The 16,487-nt window shown below is 50.1% G+C and overlaps 2 protein-coding genes across 7 annotated transcripts in view; one reads left to right on the top strand and one right to left on the bottom strand.

Annotated features, from left to right (window-relative positions):
* Nucleotides 1-70: 70 nt before the first annotated feature.
* Ssr4 (signal sequence receptor subunit 4) lies at nucleotides 71-3,907 on the top strand. 2 transcript variants are annotated; one of them, XM_055591780.1, is made up of 6 exons: nucleotides 71-305; nucleotides 1,975-2,090; nucleotides 2,943-3,017; nucleotides 3,176-3,265; nucleotides 3,497-3,562; nucleotides 3,744-3,907. In XM_055591780.1, the coding sequence occupies exons 1-6, from the start codon at nucleotides 239-241 to the stop codon at nucleotides 3,846-3,848; spliced, it is 519 nt and encodes a 172-aa protein (XP_055447755.1). In that variant the 5' UTR covers nucleotides 71-238; the 3' UTR covers nucleotides 3,849-3,907. The 2 variants fall into 2 exon arrangements, with proteins under 2 accessions (XP_055447755.1, XP_055447754.1); XM_055591779.1 differs by having other exon boundaries at nucleotides 1,972-2,090.
* A 1,852-nt stretch (nucleotides 3,908-5,759) lies between these two features.
* Nucleotides 5,760-16,487, bottom strand: part of Pdzd4 (PDZ domain containing 4) — a 28,270-nt gene continuing 17,542 nt past the window's right edge. For 2 of the 5 annotated variants that reach the window (XM_055591845.1, XM_055591846.1), the window contains 7 exons: nucleotides 12,342-12,595; nucleotides 11,252-11,342; nucleotides 10,661-10,759; nucleotides 9,291-9,353; nucleotides 8,825-8,926; nucleotides 8,562-8,672; nucleotides 5,760-8,384 (listed from right to left, as the gene is read on the bottom strand). In XM_055591845.1, the coding sequence (XP_055447820.1) occupies nucleotides 6,846-8,384; nucleotides 8,562-8,672; nucleotides 8,825-8,926; nucleotides 9,291-9,353; nucleotides 10,661-10,759; nucleotides 11,252-11,342; nucleotides 12,342-12,595 (2,259 nt within the window). In that variant the 3' untranslated portion in view covers nucleotides 5,760-6,845. Of the gene's footprint in view, nucleotides 8,385-8,561; nucleotides 8,673-8,824; nucleotides 8,927-9,290; nucleotides 9,354-10,660; nucleotides 10,760-11,251; nucleotides 11,343-11,872; nucleotides 12,596-16,487 lie in introns of those variants that run through there. The other 3 variants (XM_055591850.1, XM_055591849.1, XM_055591851.1) reach the window with 3 other exon arrangements.

Raw genomic sequence — 16,487 nt, 5'->3', positions numbered from 1 at the left:
TGCCTGGAGCATTGCTGTCGCCATCTTGATGGGGGGTTGCCGAGAAGGAGGGAAGTGCCACCGGTTGGGACCTTGGCTAGGGAAGCGGACACGTCAGTGCGGCCAGCAACGTCACCATGCATGACCCAGCCCGCCTGCGCAGGATTGGTTGCTGAGGCCGCTTACGCGTCGCGCTTCCTCGTCTGTTCCGCATGTTCGGGGCGGCTTGTTCTCTTTTCCTCTCGGCAGAGAAGAGGCAATGGCGGCGATGGCATCTTTCGGCGCCCTGGCGCTACTCCTGCTGTCCAGCCTATCTTGCTGCTCAGGTAGCGGCCTGGCCGGAGCTTGTTTCGGGCGAGCCTCTGTCCCTTGGCAGGTGGTGCTGGGGAAGGAAGGGTGCGGGCGAGGTGGGGGTCTGGTTTCCCCGGGGTTCGTCGCAACTGGAGGGATCCCCCCTTCCCCATGGGTGTCGTGTCGTGGCGACTAAAGCACCACACACACCACCACCACAGCCGGCAGCCAGGCCGCTGTAAGAAACTTCCCTGTCTGCTTTTGGGAGAGCGCCAAAGTTGCACCATGCTCCGGCTACCAGCTCTGGCTGGGAAGGTGATAGTTATGTCCTTGGTTCCTGTGTCAGAAGGTAGTCCAGTGATGACAGAGGAACCAATGCTACGTAGGCCAGGCCTCCCCAAGAGAAAGCTAAGAGAAGGAATAAGGACCTTCCAAGCGGCGGAGCAGAGTAAGAGCACAAGGCAAGTTAGGTAGGGAGGCAAAGAACCGAGCAAGGGCCCAGAACCTCCACTTTCCGTGAGGCCCTGCTATATCCATTCTAACGTTCCTAGCAGAATTGAGCTGTAAACAGACGCATTGATACTTGTGAGCCAATTGTAACACCTGGTCGTGGGGTTGAGCTCAATCTGGAGTCCACATGTGTTTTGCAAGTTGTTACTGCCTCAGACCTGAGAGCCTGGACTAAGCAAGATTTGGTTTCTGTACATACAGGTAGCCTCCTGCTCACCTCTTAGAGAATCCTCCAGCCCGTTGCTAGCAGTGTCTTCAAAAAAACAAACCTGGCTGTAAACCCCTTTTAGGGGCTCCACAGTGTCCACAGGAAAAAAGCCCAGCTTAGCAGGTCACAGAAGGGTTGGTGAGATCTGACCTCTGAGAACCATTCCCAGGCATCTTCCTCGTGCTATTCACAATGAGAACTTTCCCACTTACTGTTTACTTCATACCCTGTGACTCACTATCCTTATTTTCCTGCAGCCACTTTTTTTAGAGGTGCTTAGTTTACAGGGACAGGTTGGGTGTTTGGGTCCAGAGTTTACTTCTCTCAGGAAACACTAGGACTAGTCTTTATATTATTTCAGCTGGCTAGCTCTAGAGATCCTTATCTTGAAAGTTCTGTGTTGCCAGCACCCCACTTAGTATCTTCAGAATGCTTTCCTTTTGAAGGGCAGGGTTACACTGTATCCTTGGCTTTCCTGGACTCACTTTGTAGACCAGGCCGGCCTCAAACTCAAAAAGATCAGCTTGCCTCCGCCTTCCTGAGTGCTGGGATTAAAGGTGTGCCACTGTGTCCGTCTCTGCAGAATGCTTTCAGTAGGCTATTGTGACAGTACATGGCTCTGAATTGAGACCACTGGGCCTCTGGGGTACTCCAGGAGCAGGCAAGCTGCTTTGTGGCCTCCCTGTCATAGACTCAGATACTAACTTAATAAATCAGCCCCCCTGCACTCCTCAAACCCACTCCTTCTCCTCCCATGTTGTTACATCAAAGCTCACCTCTGCAGAGCTTTCCCTACCCCACCCTGGCCTGTCTCAACAGCCTGTAATAACCCCCACTAGACTTCTGACACAGGACATCTCCCAGACACCACTTTCTGTCAGGAACAGAAGGATTTGTGTGGCTTCAGCTCACCAAATCTGAGAAGCAGAGCCTTTTGACTTTTGCCTGGAACACACAAATTTGGCTTTGCCTCCTCCCCACAGCAGAGGCCTGTCTGGAACCCCAGATCACCCCTTCTTACTATACAACCTCAGATGCCGTCATTTCTACAGAGACCGTATTCATCGTGGAGATCTCACTGACCTGCAAGAACAGGGTGCAGGTGAGACGGTAAAAACTCAGCAGAGAGGGTGAAGGGGAAGAGGTGAGGGTGGCAGTGTTCTTTCCTGGCAGTTGACAGTGATCCAAGGTTCCTGTCAACAGGGAGAATAAGGATTCCAATTCACAGGGTTCAGGAGAGATGAGGGCACAGCGAGGCCAGATCCTAGCAAGTACTTCAAGAGCATTTTCCTGACCTGCTTGGTATGCTTTGCCTCCATGCAGTAATGTTGGTAGACACCCCACTGTTTCCTGAATGAATGTCTGGAATGGGAGAATACTAGGGTCAGGCCCCAGGCCCCTCCATTTTCTTTCTTGCAGTTTGCTTGAGTGTGTGTATGGATGTTCTGTAACTTTTAAAATTGAGAAACCCTAGCCTCAACCCCTGACCTGCTCTTCTAAAAATCTAAAAAAAAAAAAAAGAAATTGAAACTTTTGGGGGGACAATACTGCTAGGACTAAACACCTCATTTGGTACCTCCTTCTCAAGCTCCCAAGAAATGACAAGGCCATTTCTTTTATCATCCCACTTCTATGAACAGCTAACAGGCTTGCTGTGGGTTAGGGTAAGCTGGTCATAGGGGAGATCTAGCTGTATGCACCTCTAAGGAAACAGATGAAAAAAGACGGTGACAGCATCCGTGGGCGTGGCCTAGCATGGCTCTGGGCTGGCTGTGGTAGGCCTATTCCTTTGGTCTTCCGTGGCAACCGTTACCAACATAATATACCCCTCAGCTGACCTACTCTCCCTCCCCAGCCATGGTACTGCTTTGGGCAGTACAATGGGAGTTCTGTGTGTGCCCAGAGAGGAGGAAAATGTGACTCTTGCTTTTTATCATCCCCTCGCCCCATTCAGAACATGGCTCTTTATGCCGACGTAAGTGGAAAACAATTTCCTGTAACCCGGGGCCAGGATGTGGGCCGATATCAGGTAAGGGATACTGCATCTAGGGTTGTTGGGGAAATGGCTCAAAGCAGGATTAGAAACCAAAGACTCAAGCACTGCAAATAGTGGTGCTATATGTGCCAATACTAGCAAAGTAATCCCTCATGTGTGCTATGCCTACCCCTTGCCAAACACCCGACCAGGTGTCCTGGAGCCTGGAGCACAAGAGCGCCCATGCAGGTACCTATGAGGTCAGATTCTTCGATGAAGAGTCCTACAGTCTTCTAAGGAAGGTGAGTATCATCTGAAACTCCTCCCAGGCCCCAAAGAGGGAGGTCATGCCCTTTTCTGCATTCCCCTTCTGCACCATCAATACTCTAGAGGCCTAGGTTAAATGGAACAGGACCAGCCAAGTGGGTACCTTCCTGAGCTCTTGCCCCTCCTCCTTTATTTGTCTCTTGCTCGTTTCTTCCTTATTTGGGCAGCCTATCTAGCACTTCTTGACCCTAGCACCTTCCTTACAGGCTCAGAGAAATAATGAGGACGTTTCCATCATCTCACCCCTGTTCACAGTCAATGTGGACCATCGGGTAAGTGTCTTGGAAGCAGAGAACACAGAGCCCATGTCATCTTTTTGGGTTGTCTAAGAATAAAAGCTCTCATCCTCTGTAGCCCAAGTTCTGGACTATCATTGATCTGTGTGTTCTGGAAACAAGTCATTAGGTTAGCTGGTCCACTCCCCTGAGCTGTCTTTTGTTCTTTTTCTTACAGGGTACCTGGAATGGGCCTTGGGTATCCACGGAGGTGCTGGCTGCAGCAATTGGCATAGTGGTCTACTACCTAGCCTTCAGTGCAAAGAGCCACATCCAGGCCTGAGGGCAGGATCCTCAGCCCTCCATTGCTTCTTTCAATAAACAGTCACTGTTTGCCACGAATACACTTAAGCCCTGGGGCTCTTGTGTCTATGGGGAGAGCTGAGATCCAGCTGCCTCTGTCTGCCTGGAAAATAGAAATACTGAGTGGAGAGCTGCACCTTCCCCAGTCTCCTCTGTTTTCTTTGTCCTTGTCTTGATTGCCAGCATGGTTTGGGCCTTGTTCTTCTAGTATGTGGCCTTTTTTAAAAAGACCATCTTGACTGGACAGCACTTTAGAGGCAGAGGCAGGCAGATCTCGGAGACTGAGGACTGCCTGGGCTACACGGAGGAACCCTGTCTTGAAAAGGGGGGGGAAAAAGAAAAGGAAATGCCATATTTTCTTTCCTCAACAGTCCCCAGGGCAGAGCTAGGTCTCCTGGTTTGTCAGGAAATATTCCCATGGCCAGCCTAGGGCAGCAGGGCCCTGGGATTCTAGGACTGCCCTGGGCTCAGGGGTTCCATTACTGCACCTGTGGTTGGTAATGTGACAACTGGCCTCATCTTTGCAGTGGCTTTCATGCTGTCCTTGCTTACCAGTGAGGCCCTGTCTTGCTGATGCAGTTCAAGTTGTCACATGTAACAGCTGTCCTGAGCACAAAGGAATATTCCATTTGGACTCCACACCCTGGCCCTGCTGCTGCTCACAAAATCCAGTTTAGTGCTGGATGTTTGAGGAACACCCTCTTAACACCTCCAAGAGAATCTTAGTTCCCTAGTGAGGCCTCTACTCGCTAGGTTAATAGTATGTAAGGTCTGTAAGACAAAAGCCAGAAAGCCCTGCTTGTACTTACATGCTCCATGTCATGTTTTTGCACAGGCTGGACACCAGCCACTTGATTAGTACCATGGAAAGCTACCTGGGGATGAAGAGGCTCGATGCTAATCCCAAATAAAAGCATCCCACTGCATGCCAGTTTTTTCTCCAGGATAGATCATTGGAACAGCTGGTCACACCCTAGCACCTAGGCCTATTAATCAAAGTAGTAGGGGGTCCTTCACCTTTGTGTGTGGTTGGTTGTTGGCTAGGGGACTGGGACATGTCCTAGAGGATGCGGGCACAGTTTATGACCTACATTCATCCAAGCCAGGCGGTGTCTGTCATCCCTAGTTCTTGGAATGCACTAGGGAGTGGTCCTGACAGTATTGGAGAATCAGACAATAGGTGAGCAGCAAACTCAGGAAAGTGAAAAAGGGCAGAAGTGGTAACAGTAGCTTTTCCCCTTGGCTGCTACAATAAATGACTATGTTCTGCCAGTAGTCAGTCTGTAATCAGTCAGTGGCAACAGCTATTAGCCAACCAGTTAACTCTTTCTGGCTCTGGCTCCACCACCTGGCCAGATAGCCAATGACAGCCAAATGTGAAGTTGGTGTTCCAGGGTATCAGTAACTCGGTACTGCTAGCCTCCTGTGCCAGCCAAGGCAGCATAAGCTTCAGACCAGTATCCACCCACATTCCTGGTCCTTTGACTGCACCAGAGAACAATGATATGCCAGAGCTCCTTTGGGAGGAAGGCCCAAGGAATACTTGATTTTGGTCTCCTTCATTTGGAAAGGGGCTAGGAGCTGGAGAGGCCCCTAAAAAATCTGGAGCCCCTTCCCATCCCTCCCTGTTCACCAGGACTACCATATGTATTCCCACCCAGAGTTGAAGAGTATGGCAGGGAAATGAGGTGGTGCCCTTGTGACCCAGTATTTCCACCAATAGGAGTCAGCTTCTGGGAATGGGCCCTTGGATTTCCATCTCACACCCATCTTGGCATCTTGCCTATCACCAATTTGCCATAGAATAATCTGGGCGTTCAGAAACTAATGGACTGACATCTCCCAGCACAAACAGCATGATGACAATAAACACAAGGAGTCCATGTTAGAGTAAAAAGGCAGCTTGCTTTATTCTTGGGATATAGGTGGGGAGCAGGGGCATCCTGTCACCTCCAATATGAGCTTCACCAAGCCTGAGATGCACCAAACAAGTGCCATATTTAAAAGTCACACAACCTGGAAGAGGTTCTAGTCGCATCTCTACCTTCCTTTCACTGGGTCCAGACCTCCCAACTCCCACCAGGTCATCTCTAGGCTAGATAAGGTCTTCCCTGTTGCTCAGTGGGTTTGGCCCTCTTTGCTCAGGCCACTGAGAAGAGTGGCTCTTTTCCAGATGGCATAGGACAGGAGTTAGCAAACTCCTCTTGGATGGACATTGTGCCCACAATCCCTGTGGTCTCACTCTCCTTCAGTCACTGAAGAGAGAGGTGGGCCCCGTGGGTAAGCCTTGAAAGCCAAGGCAGAGCCTCCCTGCTACCCCCAAGAAGAGGCTACCAGGACAGCTGCTTTCTATTCTTTCCCATTCCCTTCCTTTCCCCTCCCCCCCACCCCTCCCTCTCTCTTCGTCCCCCCCAACCTCCTTCCCAGCCAGCACTCAGTGGGGTCCACCTTTGTCAGGCTGCCTAAAGGAGCTGCCAGCCCCCAGAGCAGATCCACAAAACAGAAAACAACTATTGGCAAGCACAGAAAAGGAGAAAAACCACAGAATTCAGGGTTGCCTTTGTCTACAAATAACTGCGGCTCCTAGAGGTGGGGAGAGGCCATGCTCAGCATGAAGCTGGACATTCTCTTGTGCTTAGGATATTCCACCTCACTTCTCTCTGCACTGACTTCCCTGTCTCCAAGAACATAACAAAAACACCATGTGTGCACACACATGCACAGTCACAAAGGTACCCTTTATGGGTATGTCCTCTATGCTGGCTGTTGGCATAGTTTCTTGGGGAGAAGGAAATAGGTGGAAGAGAAGTGTCCCTTCTTGGGGCTTTCTATTACCAAAGTCCTGTGCACACACACATATACAGGTAGGAGTGTGCATGAGCACAGCCTGCAAGCACACACATAGACACACACTAGATTCTAAGGGAGGGTGAGGGTCAGGCTCTCTATGCCTGGGTTGGGCTCCTGCTGGGGCAGGTCAAACAGTGGTGACAGAGAGGAGAGGGTTGTAGATCCTTTTTCCATCAGCTGAGCGTGCTCCGTGGGCCAGCATCTCCTGGATAGTGATCCAGTTATCCAGGATCTTCTTGTTTCGCTTCTTCATGGTTTTACGGTGGCTCAGCGCAATGATGTTGAGCTCAGGCTTGCTCTCCCCATTCTGCTGCTCCCTCAGACACTCCAGACGGCTCTGCATCATGAATTCACGCCGCTTCCGTTGCTCCCGGGCTCGGATCAGGTGTTGCTTCCTTTCTTCCTTGCTCCAGTAGCGGCCCATCTTCATCTCGCTTACTGCATCATCATCAGTGGTCATACCACTGCGCTCCTCTCGGATCTTCAGGGCCCTGGCCTTCAGCAGCCGATCTCGCACAGGCCGCTTGGCCACATAGCGGGTCCCATCACTTCGCACCTTCACCTTCCATTCCATGCGGGGTGCTTCAACAGCTGTAGCCACCACCCCACCTACCCGAGGACCACTAGCCAAGCTCAAGGAGCCATGACGCAGATCCTCCAGGGTGCGTGGTGGGGCCAACTGCACACAGCTGTGGTAGTGCTCACTCTCCTGGCCACAATGACGCCTGGAGAGGTAAGGGCTGCCTTCAGGGCCCACACGCTCCAGAGTAACGCCTGTCTTGGTGCTGCGGCGGAAACGCTCCTCTGTGTGCTGTCTCCGGCCCACCTCAGGATCCCGAGAGAGTGATCGGAACTTGGCAGGGCTCCCTGGTGAAGGAGATCCCTTGGGGTGTGTGGTGACAGGAGGGCCAGAAGCGGTCCGGTTCAAGTTGGAATTGCCAGCAGTAGATCGCTTCATGGGGCTCTTGGGCAGAGGCTCTACAAACAGTGGAGTGCTGCGACAGCTCTCCCCAGTGTTGTAGGCACTGGTGCTGTCCTTGTCTGATTTCTCTGGAAGTTCAGAGATATCAGATAGCTCATGCTTTTTGGGCTCACTGGCTGTCAGGTCATAGAGGCTCTCCTCCTCCAGCAGCCAGGCTTTCATACAGCGTTCCCGTAACTGCTGCATCTTCTGTGCCCGCAAGATGTTTCGGCACTTGAATTCTAGGTGCCGAAGCTCCTCCTCCAGCATGGCCATCTCATGGCCGAGGCTCTCATTGCGGTTGACATCTAGGGCACTGTTGCCACTGGAGGCTTTCGGAAAGAAGATACCCAGCTGGTTGCCATTTTCCAGGTGGCACTTGATCTCCAGCAGCTCCCGGTAGCGTTCATATTCCTCATCGGTGAGCCCAGGCAGGTCAGCCACTCCCAGCCCTGCCCCTTCAGCCAGCAGAGAGTCCATGCTGAAGTGGAAGTCCCTGCTCTGCAGGGCATCCTCTTGCAGGCCAAACTTGCGCAGGCTTCCAGGGGTGTTGGTGGTGCTGAGGGGCTCATCTCCCAGCAGGTCATGTTCAGAGCTCTCTTCATTGCGGGTACTCTCATCAGTCCGGCCCACCCCACTGTCCAACTCCTGGCTGTTACTCAGGCCTGGGCCCCCATCAGGAACCCCCTTCTCATCATTTCCAGGCTGGGATAGAAATGACAAATACAGTCAGTTAGCTTCCCACAGAAAAGTGTGTTGCGAGAGGACTAGAAAGAAGTTCATGGCTTGTTCCTCTCTAGGCCTAGGTTGGACACCTACAGTCCCTTTCTCCTTCCTCCCTCTCTCTCCCTCCCCAATTAGCAGGCCTTCCTCATTCCTCACCTGCTGGACAGGGGGTAGCTTCAGCTTCTGGGCACGAAGGTCCCCTTCATTCTCAGACCCAAAGTCATCTAGGAAGTCATCTCTGTCACTGTCTTTCCACCGCTTTGCTAGCTGCAGAGACAGATATGAGCTAACCAATACTTTAAAAACCTCCCCAATGTACCTCCACTTTGCCCCAGGCAAACAGACTACCAGCTTACCAGCTTTCCAGACAGAAAGCCTTCGAGGGGGTCTGTGTCATCCTGTCAAATGAACATACATACCTGGCTCTCAGGCCGGGCTACCAGCAGGGAGATGTTGGTATTTTCCTCCTGGCTCAGGATGGCCACTGCTTCTTCTCGGTTCTGGACATCCATTCCATTAATCTGCAGAGATCCAGGGGACAATCAACAAGAATGCTAGCAGGGACTCTGGTTGTGCTAAGGATAGGCTCTTGAATTCTGGGAAAGTATAAATAAGCAGAATGCATCAGGGGAAAGGATGGTCTGGCCTGTGTATGAGCACGTGTGCTCAGAGAATATGGGAGTAGAAGTGGAGGGAAAAGAGGCCAGGGAGGTGCTGACAGGGATAAATGGGAGCCACTGAGGATAGTTGAGCAGAACAGAGATGAGATTTGGCCAGGCTCGAGGGTAGAAGGCCAGGTTCTCAGCAGAAAAGATCTAGGAATGGGTTGAGGAGAGGGCAGGGCTGCAGCAGGGCAGGCATGGCAGCCTGACTTCAAGTGCTCACCTGGATGATTCTGTCTCCCTCACGGATCCGGCCGTCTTTGGCTGCAATGCTGTTGGGATTTACCTGCAGGACACATGCATCTTGGGGACATGGGCACCTATGGTGTCCTTTTCAGCATGTGTGTATGTGTGGGGGGTAGCCTCAGCTTAGGGTGCTCCCAAAGCAAATGTCAGGCTTGCTCACTTTCCCACTTCACCTCAGAGTAGCATCTTCCAAGCTCTAGGAAGCAACAATGGGCCCAGGCAGTTTGCTCCCTCAGCTTGGGAGAAACAGGATGACCAGAAGCGGTTCCGTAGTCCCTACCCAACACTTTGTTTTTACCTCTATCCCTTGTACTCTATATTCTTGCATCAAAGTCTTTCTTTTTTTCAGTGCTGAGGAACTGAATAAGCCTTGTGTATGCTGGGAAAGCACTTACCACTTAGCTATGCCCCAACTTTATTGAAGATTTATTTTAGTTCTTTGTATTTGCTGTTTTTTGTTTTGTTTTGTTTTGTTTTGTGTGTATATGCACAGGTGAGTGTAGGTACTGGTGGAGTCCAGAAGGAGTTGGATCCTCTGGAGCTGGAGTTAGAGGTGGCTGTGAGACATGTGAGTTCTAGGAATTGAACTCAGATCCTCTGGAAGAGCAGTAAGAATCATCCTTCCAGAACACCTCCTACACACATGCCCCTTTTCAAAACAGTCTCACTATGTAGCTCTAACTAACCTCAAGCTCACAGAAATCTACCTAACTTTGCCTTCTGAGTCTTTCTGAGTTACCCACACGAGACTTGTTTTGTTTCTGAAATAGGGTCCTCTCATGCAACTTATGCTCACCTCACCTTAAACTCACTATGTAGTTAAGGGTGACCTTGAACTCCTGACCCTACCAAGTGCTGGGATTACAGAGGCCTGAGCTACCATACCTACCTCAGAATTCTTTTTCTTGTTTTCTTTATTTGGGGGGTGGTTGGGGCAGGAACTAGGCACTAGACATATGGTTGGATGCTTCTTCATAATGAAAATACATCAAGTCTGGGATGTTGTGGGCAGTGGGACATTTTCTGTTTGGAAGGGTAGCTTTAGTAGAATAGTGCTAGTAGAGGCGCTGCTGGATACATAGACATCTGCCAAAGGAAAGGGAACGGGGAGAGAAGGGCCCCACTAGGACCTTGCTGTCTGGGCACAGGTCAGCAGAACTGTCTCCCTGGACTGAAGCCATAGACACCTTGGCTTTGACACCTATAACCTACTGTGACACCTAGGGGGTAGTTAAAACCTCTGGGCAGCCCTAAATCCTGGACAGGCTTTGTGGAAAGAGCACAGAGCTAGGCTGGAATAGCTCTGGGGCTCTGTATGTCATAGCCTGCCATAGCATATCTCCATACCTCTCCAACGTAGATGCCCAGGTCTTCCTCATCATCTGTACGGTAGCACACCATCAGGCCCAGCTTGTCTTGGTGGCTGTTTTTACACAGCTCCACCTCCTGCCACAAGGAGTAGGGTAGGAAGTAGACATATAAAGAACTGAAGTGTATGAGCAGGGACGCCTGCAGACTTGGCTGCAACCTTGGCCCAGACCCTTGCCCCTAGTATCCCCTGCCCTTCTGCTTCAGTTATCCGAATTGAGTATGCAGCCCCTACCTTTGAGGGCTCCCTTCTCTTACCATCCTAAATGGTGTGAGTGTTCAGTGGTTTCCCTACCACGAAACGCCCAAGACACAAGATGTACAGGACACACAGAACACAGACATGCGTGGGACACAGAGTCACTGCCACAAAATACAGGAGGAATACACCACCTCACCCACACCCTCCCTGACTCAAGGGACTCTCTACCAGGAAGGGTCATGAGGCCCAGCCACCAGAGGGCAGCAGAAGCCCAGCCTGTGCGGAGCTGCAGAAAGTGGGCCTGTGAAGACTCTTGCTGGTTGCAGATTCTGGCCTGGCTGGCTGACCAGGGCAGCCACTAGGCTCACCTCATACTCCAGCTCGTCCATTCGCTCTGCCTCCTGCGGGCCGCCCTCCATGAACTCCGCTGGGTCATAATACTCATGGCTGATGGGGGGGCTGCCCAGGAGAAGGGGGGGTCAGATGGGCCATCTGCTTCTTTGTCACCCTAGCCCCAGCTCCAAGCCGGCCAGTCCCAGTACAGTAAGCAGAGAACCCTGTTCTAGATGTATTCTCTAAAGAAAGTGGCCAAGCTTTTGCTTCTAGAACCCTTCTCTTTGATCTACACAAACGGTGTAGAAGGATTGGGAATGCTCTTATTAGAGGTCACAGGGGTCTGTCCTAAGGACTTAGGCAGGCATACCTAACTCTCCTCATCCAAGCTCCCAGAAGCTGACTTCTCCAAAGCTAAGTGCCCAGGCTGCTTCTGACACTGTAACACACTCATGCAGAACCCTCGGGAGTTACCCAGGCCTTTTGAAGAGTGAGCGGCACTCTTCCACCTCCAGGGAGGGGTTGCTTTCCTTGCCCAAAGTTCAGACTGAATTCTCACTGCTCTATTGCCTGCTACCTCTCTGAACAAAAGGGTTCCCAGGACCACCTCCCTGCAGGCCCCAGTGGGATTAGCAGAATGAGTCAGTGCTGCTTACATGGTCATGGCCACCAGGCCAGGATGAAAGGCCCTTCTTCCGACAGAGCCAAAGAAAGAAGCCGAAGAGAGATGGAGGAAATTCAGAGCAGGTGGAAGAATGGGACAGACAAGGGATGCAAGAAGATTCAAGGAGAGATACTTGTAAGGTGGCAGAGACAATGAACAGCAGAAGAGGAAAGAGGATGGAGGAGTACCCACGTCCCGGGCACACAGGCTTCCCCTCAGTCTTTCCACCAGCTGGTGCCAAGCCTGAGGCCAGAGGCCTGGAGGTTTCTGAGCCTGAGTGCCACGGTCAGCTCTAGAGGTCAAGGAGCCTGCTTCCTGCCCAAGAGTGGCAGTTGAGTTGGGTCTCTCCCACCATGGCTAGAGCTGTAGCAAGCCGTCTGTGGGTCGCATGGGGACAGCTGTCCCAGGTGGCATCTCCTCTCTGGAGGCAGGGCCCCCAGGCCCTCCTGAGGGCAACTCACAGCTCAGAGAGGACGTACGGCTCCAAGATGCCCATGGGTGGGGTGGGCGGGTGCAGCTTGCCCAGTGCCATGATATGCTCGAAGGTGATGTCGGTCTGAGTGCCACTGTCCACCAGCTGAAGGTCATGGCAGGAGCTGTCCCCCCGCAGTCGGGGGCTGTGTCTCAGCACCTGGATCACCAGGGGCTCCTTGGAGGCACGCAGGGCCTCTAGGGTTTGCTCCTGAGACAGCTTGGAGAGCTCCTTCCCGTTCACCTGTGGCGAAGATATGCCTCTGTGAGAACCCTCAAGAGCTGACTTCTCCCCTCTGGAGTTGAAAGCCAGCAGGACCCTGACCTGCTAACCAGCACCCAGATCAAGGAATATACACGTGCTCTCCACCCATAGCCCTGGCTACCCCTGGTGCCCTCCTTCCCAGGCAGACCCTATTTGTCAGCCTCCAAACCAGAGTTCTGTCTGTGTATTGCTGTAATTCCCTCAAAGCCAGGTGACTGAATATCTGTATAGGGTTCTGCCATCACCTCAAAACATCTGAAGTCCCTCCTCCATAAGGAACCATCCAAAGCTCTCTGGTCCTCCCTCCCATCATGATGTGCTTCTCCTCTGGCAGTACTGAGGCCAGAGCTAGCATCTAGAAGATCCCTTGATGATGGCTGAGACAAACTAGCCAGACTCAGTGAGTGTCAACTTGTGCCACCCAACACTGGGGTCAGGAAAACAACAAACCCAGGGAAGGGGTAATGGAGAAAACAGCAAAATATACAAGGAAATGGGCTATTCCAACTGACTTGCTGAACAGAGGCTGCCTCCTGACACAAAAAGAGCTGGAATTATAAAGTGTCCTCAAAAAGGTGCCAAATGGTGGATTGCACAATGCCAGCACAATTTATTGGGTATTTGCTATGCTCCAGATTGCAGGCAGGGCCCCTTAAAGTGAGTTCCCCACCCCCAAATCCAAAGCCCTAGCAACCCTAAGGGAGACACAGGTATTTCCTCTGTTGAGCAGATGAGGAAAGTGAGGCTCAGCCAGGTGAACAGATTGAGTCAAGGAGAGCCTGTATAGTAGAGAAAATGAGGCACAAGGGAGGGCGCCTGAGACAGAAGCAGGACTCAGAAGGAAGAGCAGAATGATAGGCAGGGATATCTTTCAGACAAAAGCATGCTGAAACCCTGGGTAGGAAAGGGGAAAAAGCACATCACTGGGTGGACAAGCAGGCAGGCAGGCAGCCTCAGCCTCAGCCGCTCAGTGTTGAGCAAGTACCCCTTGGCAGAAGGCTGACCTCAGCCCAGCCAGAATATGTTAAGCTCTGGAGAAGTTTGCTTTACTACTTAGGCCTTCCTTAGGTACAGGACAAAAATTAAAATAAAAAATTTAAAAAAAGAAAAGAAATGGGACATAAAAAGCAGGTGCCACCAGAATTCAGGGCACTTGTCAAAAAGCTAGCAAAGAAGCAGGAAGCAGTTTCTGGAGATGGAAATGGCAGTTGCCAAAAAAAAAAAAAAAAATTCTGAACTGAGCAAGACCATACCCATTGGTCCCCAGTGGGATGAGCATGAAGCCAGAGATACCCCTACCTTGAAGAGAGGTAGGCAGCATCCTTGAGTAGGTGCAAAGAAACTGATGGGCCAAAAATAGAGGTGACACTTCTGAGGCTAGGGAGAACCACTGGGAATTTGAGGCCAGTTTGACATACATAGCAAAACTTTAAGTCCTGCCTCTCCTCCGACCCCACAAAATAAGAGCTTGGTATAGTGGCTTGTGCCTTTAATACAAGAACTCAGAAAGAGGAGGTAGAGGTAGGAGGATCCGGAGTTCAAAATTCATCCTTAGATCCGTAAAAAACCAGTATGGGTTACAAAGAGACCCTTTCAGACATAGAAACAGGGAGGAAGAGGGAGAGGAAAAAGAAAACATACAAGTGAGAAGGCTAGTTTTCTTAGGGACCAAACAAGAGGAAAAGCACTTGGAAGGGCTCAGAGAGGACCCCTAGCTATGGCTGTGGCTCCATGTAGTTCTAGAAAATGTGGTGTGAGTCTTTTGCTTTGCCTAGTTATCCCAACATTTACAACTCGGCAAAGATCCTGTGTCAAGCACTCAGAGCATCAGCATCCACCTGTTTCTCACAGAGATGCCAAATCAGACTGCAATCTGTGCTGGTGGATGCAACATGACAGCTGAAGCATCGAAAAGAGGGCCCTCCTTACTCAGAAACATCTCCCAGTTTCTCTGAATCCATGTAGTCCACATACTCCTGTGCTCTTTCATTATGTTCATTATGTCCTTATAGATAAATTTGTTTCCTCTGTCTCCTTTCTCCCCTGAACTTTCTTTTTTTAATTATTATTATTTCATTTTTTTGTTTTTGTTTTTGAGATAGGGTCTTTATGTAGCTCTGGCTGCCTTGGGACTCAATATGTAGACCAGGCAGGGCTTGAACTCACAGAGATCTGCCTGCATGTACTTCCCAAGTATTGGGATTAAAGACATGCTCCATGTTCTAAAAACTGATTTATAAAAACCTTCATTTTTGTAGCAGGTCATGTATGTAATTCCAACATTTGGGAGTTTGATGTTAACCTAGGGTACACGAGGCCCTGTCTCAAAAAAAACGAAAGCACAAAATAGCAAAAATTCCATTTTATCTAAATATAATAGAAACATCAGTCTCTTGTGAAACATTTTAAAACTCTAGGAAACCAAAACTGCTTGTGATCTCAGGGATATATGGAATGTTATACTCCTGTGGGCAGACTTTCAGTTTTCTTCTCTGTGTATTATGAGGCAGAGGTAGATCCTTTAAATTCTACTGGCTAATTCCTACTATATAGCAAGAAGGTCATTTCCAGTTTTTGCTATAATGGCAAAGGTCTATTTTGGAGTATTGTTCGTGTATCTTTGTATAATGGTTATCTATCACACTATACAAGTCTTTCTTGAAGTAGAATTATTAAAACATGTTTAAGGGAAACAGGTTAACACATTTTCTAGGAAAGTGTGTTTGTTTGTTTGTTTGTTTTTAATTAGATGGAACTGGGTGTGGTAGCACATTTAGCACTCAGGAGGCAAAGTAATCAGGACATCAAGGTTAGCCTCCTCTAATATGGGGAATTAAGAGCTCAGTCTGGGCTATGTGTGATCCTGACTCAAAATGGGGGGAAGGGGCAGGAAAGAGAGGAAGAGAGGGAAGGGGAAGGTCAGAAAAGCCCTGCATAGCCATGGAGGCCAGTTAGGAAGCAGGCAAAGGAATGGGGCTATGCACAGGACACCAGCCAAGATGTTTCAGGAAAGGCCTTTGACAGGATGTGAGGAATGGTCTCCAAAGCAGAGGCTGGAGCCAGGTGTTAAAAACAGACATTAACAGCATTGTGACTGAGAAACTTGTAACTGAATGAATGGAATAAAAAACAAAGGCAATTAAAACTAAGCCTTCTGGCTCTCTAATTGCTTTACTACATTTTGCTATAGTCTGTTTGCTTGGCATTATTTCCCTTCTGTGTCTGGAAGTAAACACTTGAAAGTGTGTGGTTGCACATTTCTTCACTCTGCTCAGTGGTGGCTTATAGTAGTGGGCTATAGCAGAGTGTTTACACCACAGAAATCAGCCAGTGTTCCAGCTCACTACTTAGTTTTGTTTTGTCACATCTGCTAGCTCACCACTACTCTTAAGTAGAAACAAAGAGGCAGAAGATATCAGAGATGATCTGGGGATTTTTGTATGGAAGGAGTTACTCTGAAAATCCCAGGGCAGGAAGACAAGAACAAGCACACAGTGGGATGTTCAGGTGACACAGAACTACAGGAATGCCTTTCTCCCTGGAATCATTAAGTTACCCAGCAGCAGTGTTACTATGGAAACCAGGCACAGGCACAGGGAAGAGCTTGCAGGGCAGGCAGGTGGGGGCTGGGAACGCACAGTCTTAGTACCTCAGAAAAGGAACCATCAGAAAGAATGCCTATGACAGGCCAGAAGGATCTCTTGGCCCAAGTGGTAGCAATACCCTTTGGGCTCCTCTCTCTCTCCCTTTTCAAGTCACGATGATTCTCAAGAACTAGTGAGGGTAGATAGTACAGAGAGAAGGATAAAGAAGGATGTCTGTTAGGATCCTTGGGACAGGAACACCAAACCATTAAAGAGCATGTATGTAC

This window comes from Psammomys obesus, unplaced genomic scaffold (assembly GCF_907164565.1).
Source record: "Psammomys obesus unplaced genomic scaffold, mPsaObe1.curated_primary_1811, whole genome shotgun sequence".
Classification (NCBI taxonomy): Eukaryota; Metazoa; Chordata; class Mammalia; order Rodentia; family Muridae; genus Psammomys; species Psammomys obesus.
Note: the sequence above shows the minus strand (reverse complement) of the source record. Positions and strands in the feature narration are given on the sequence as shown.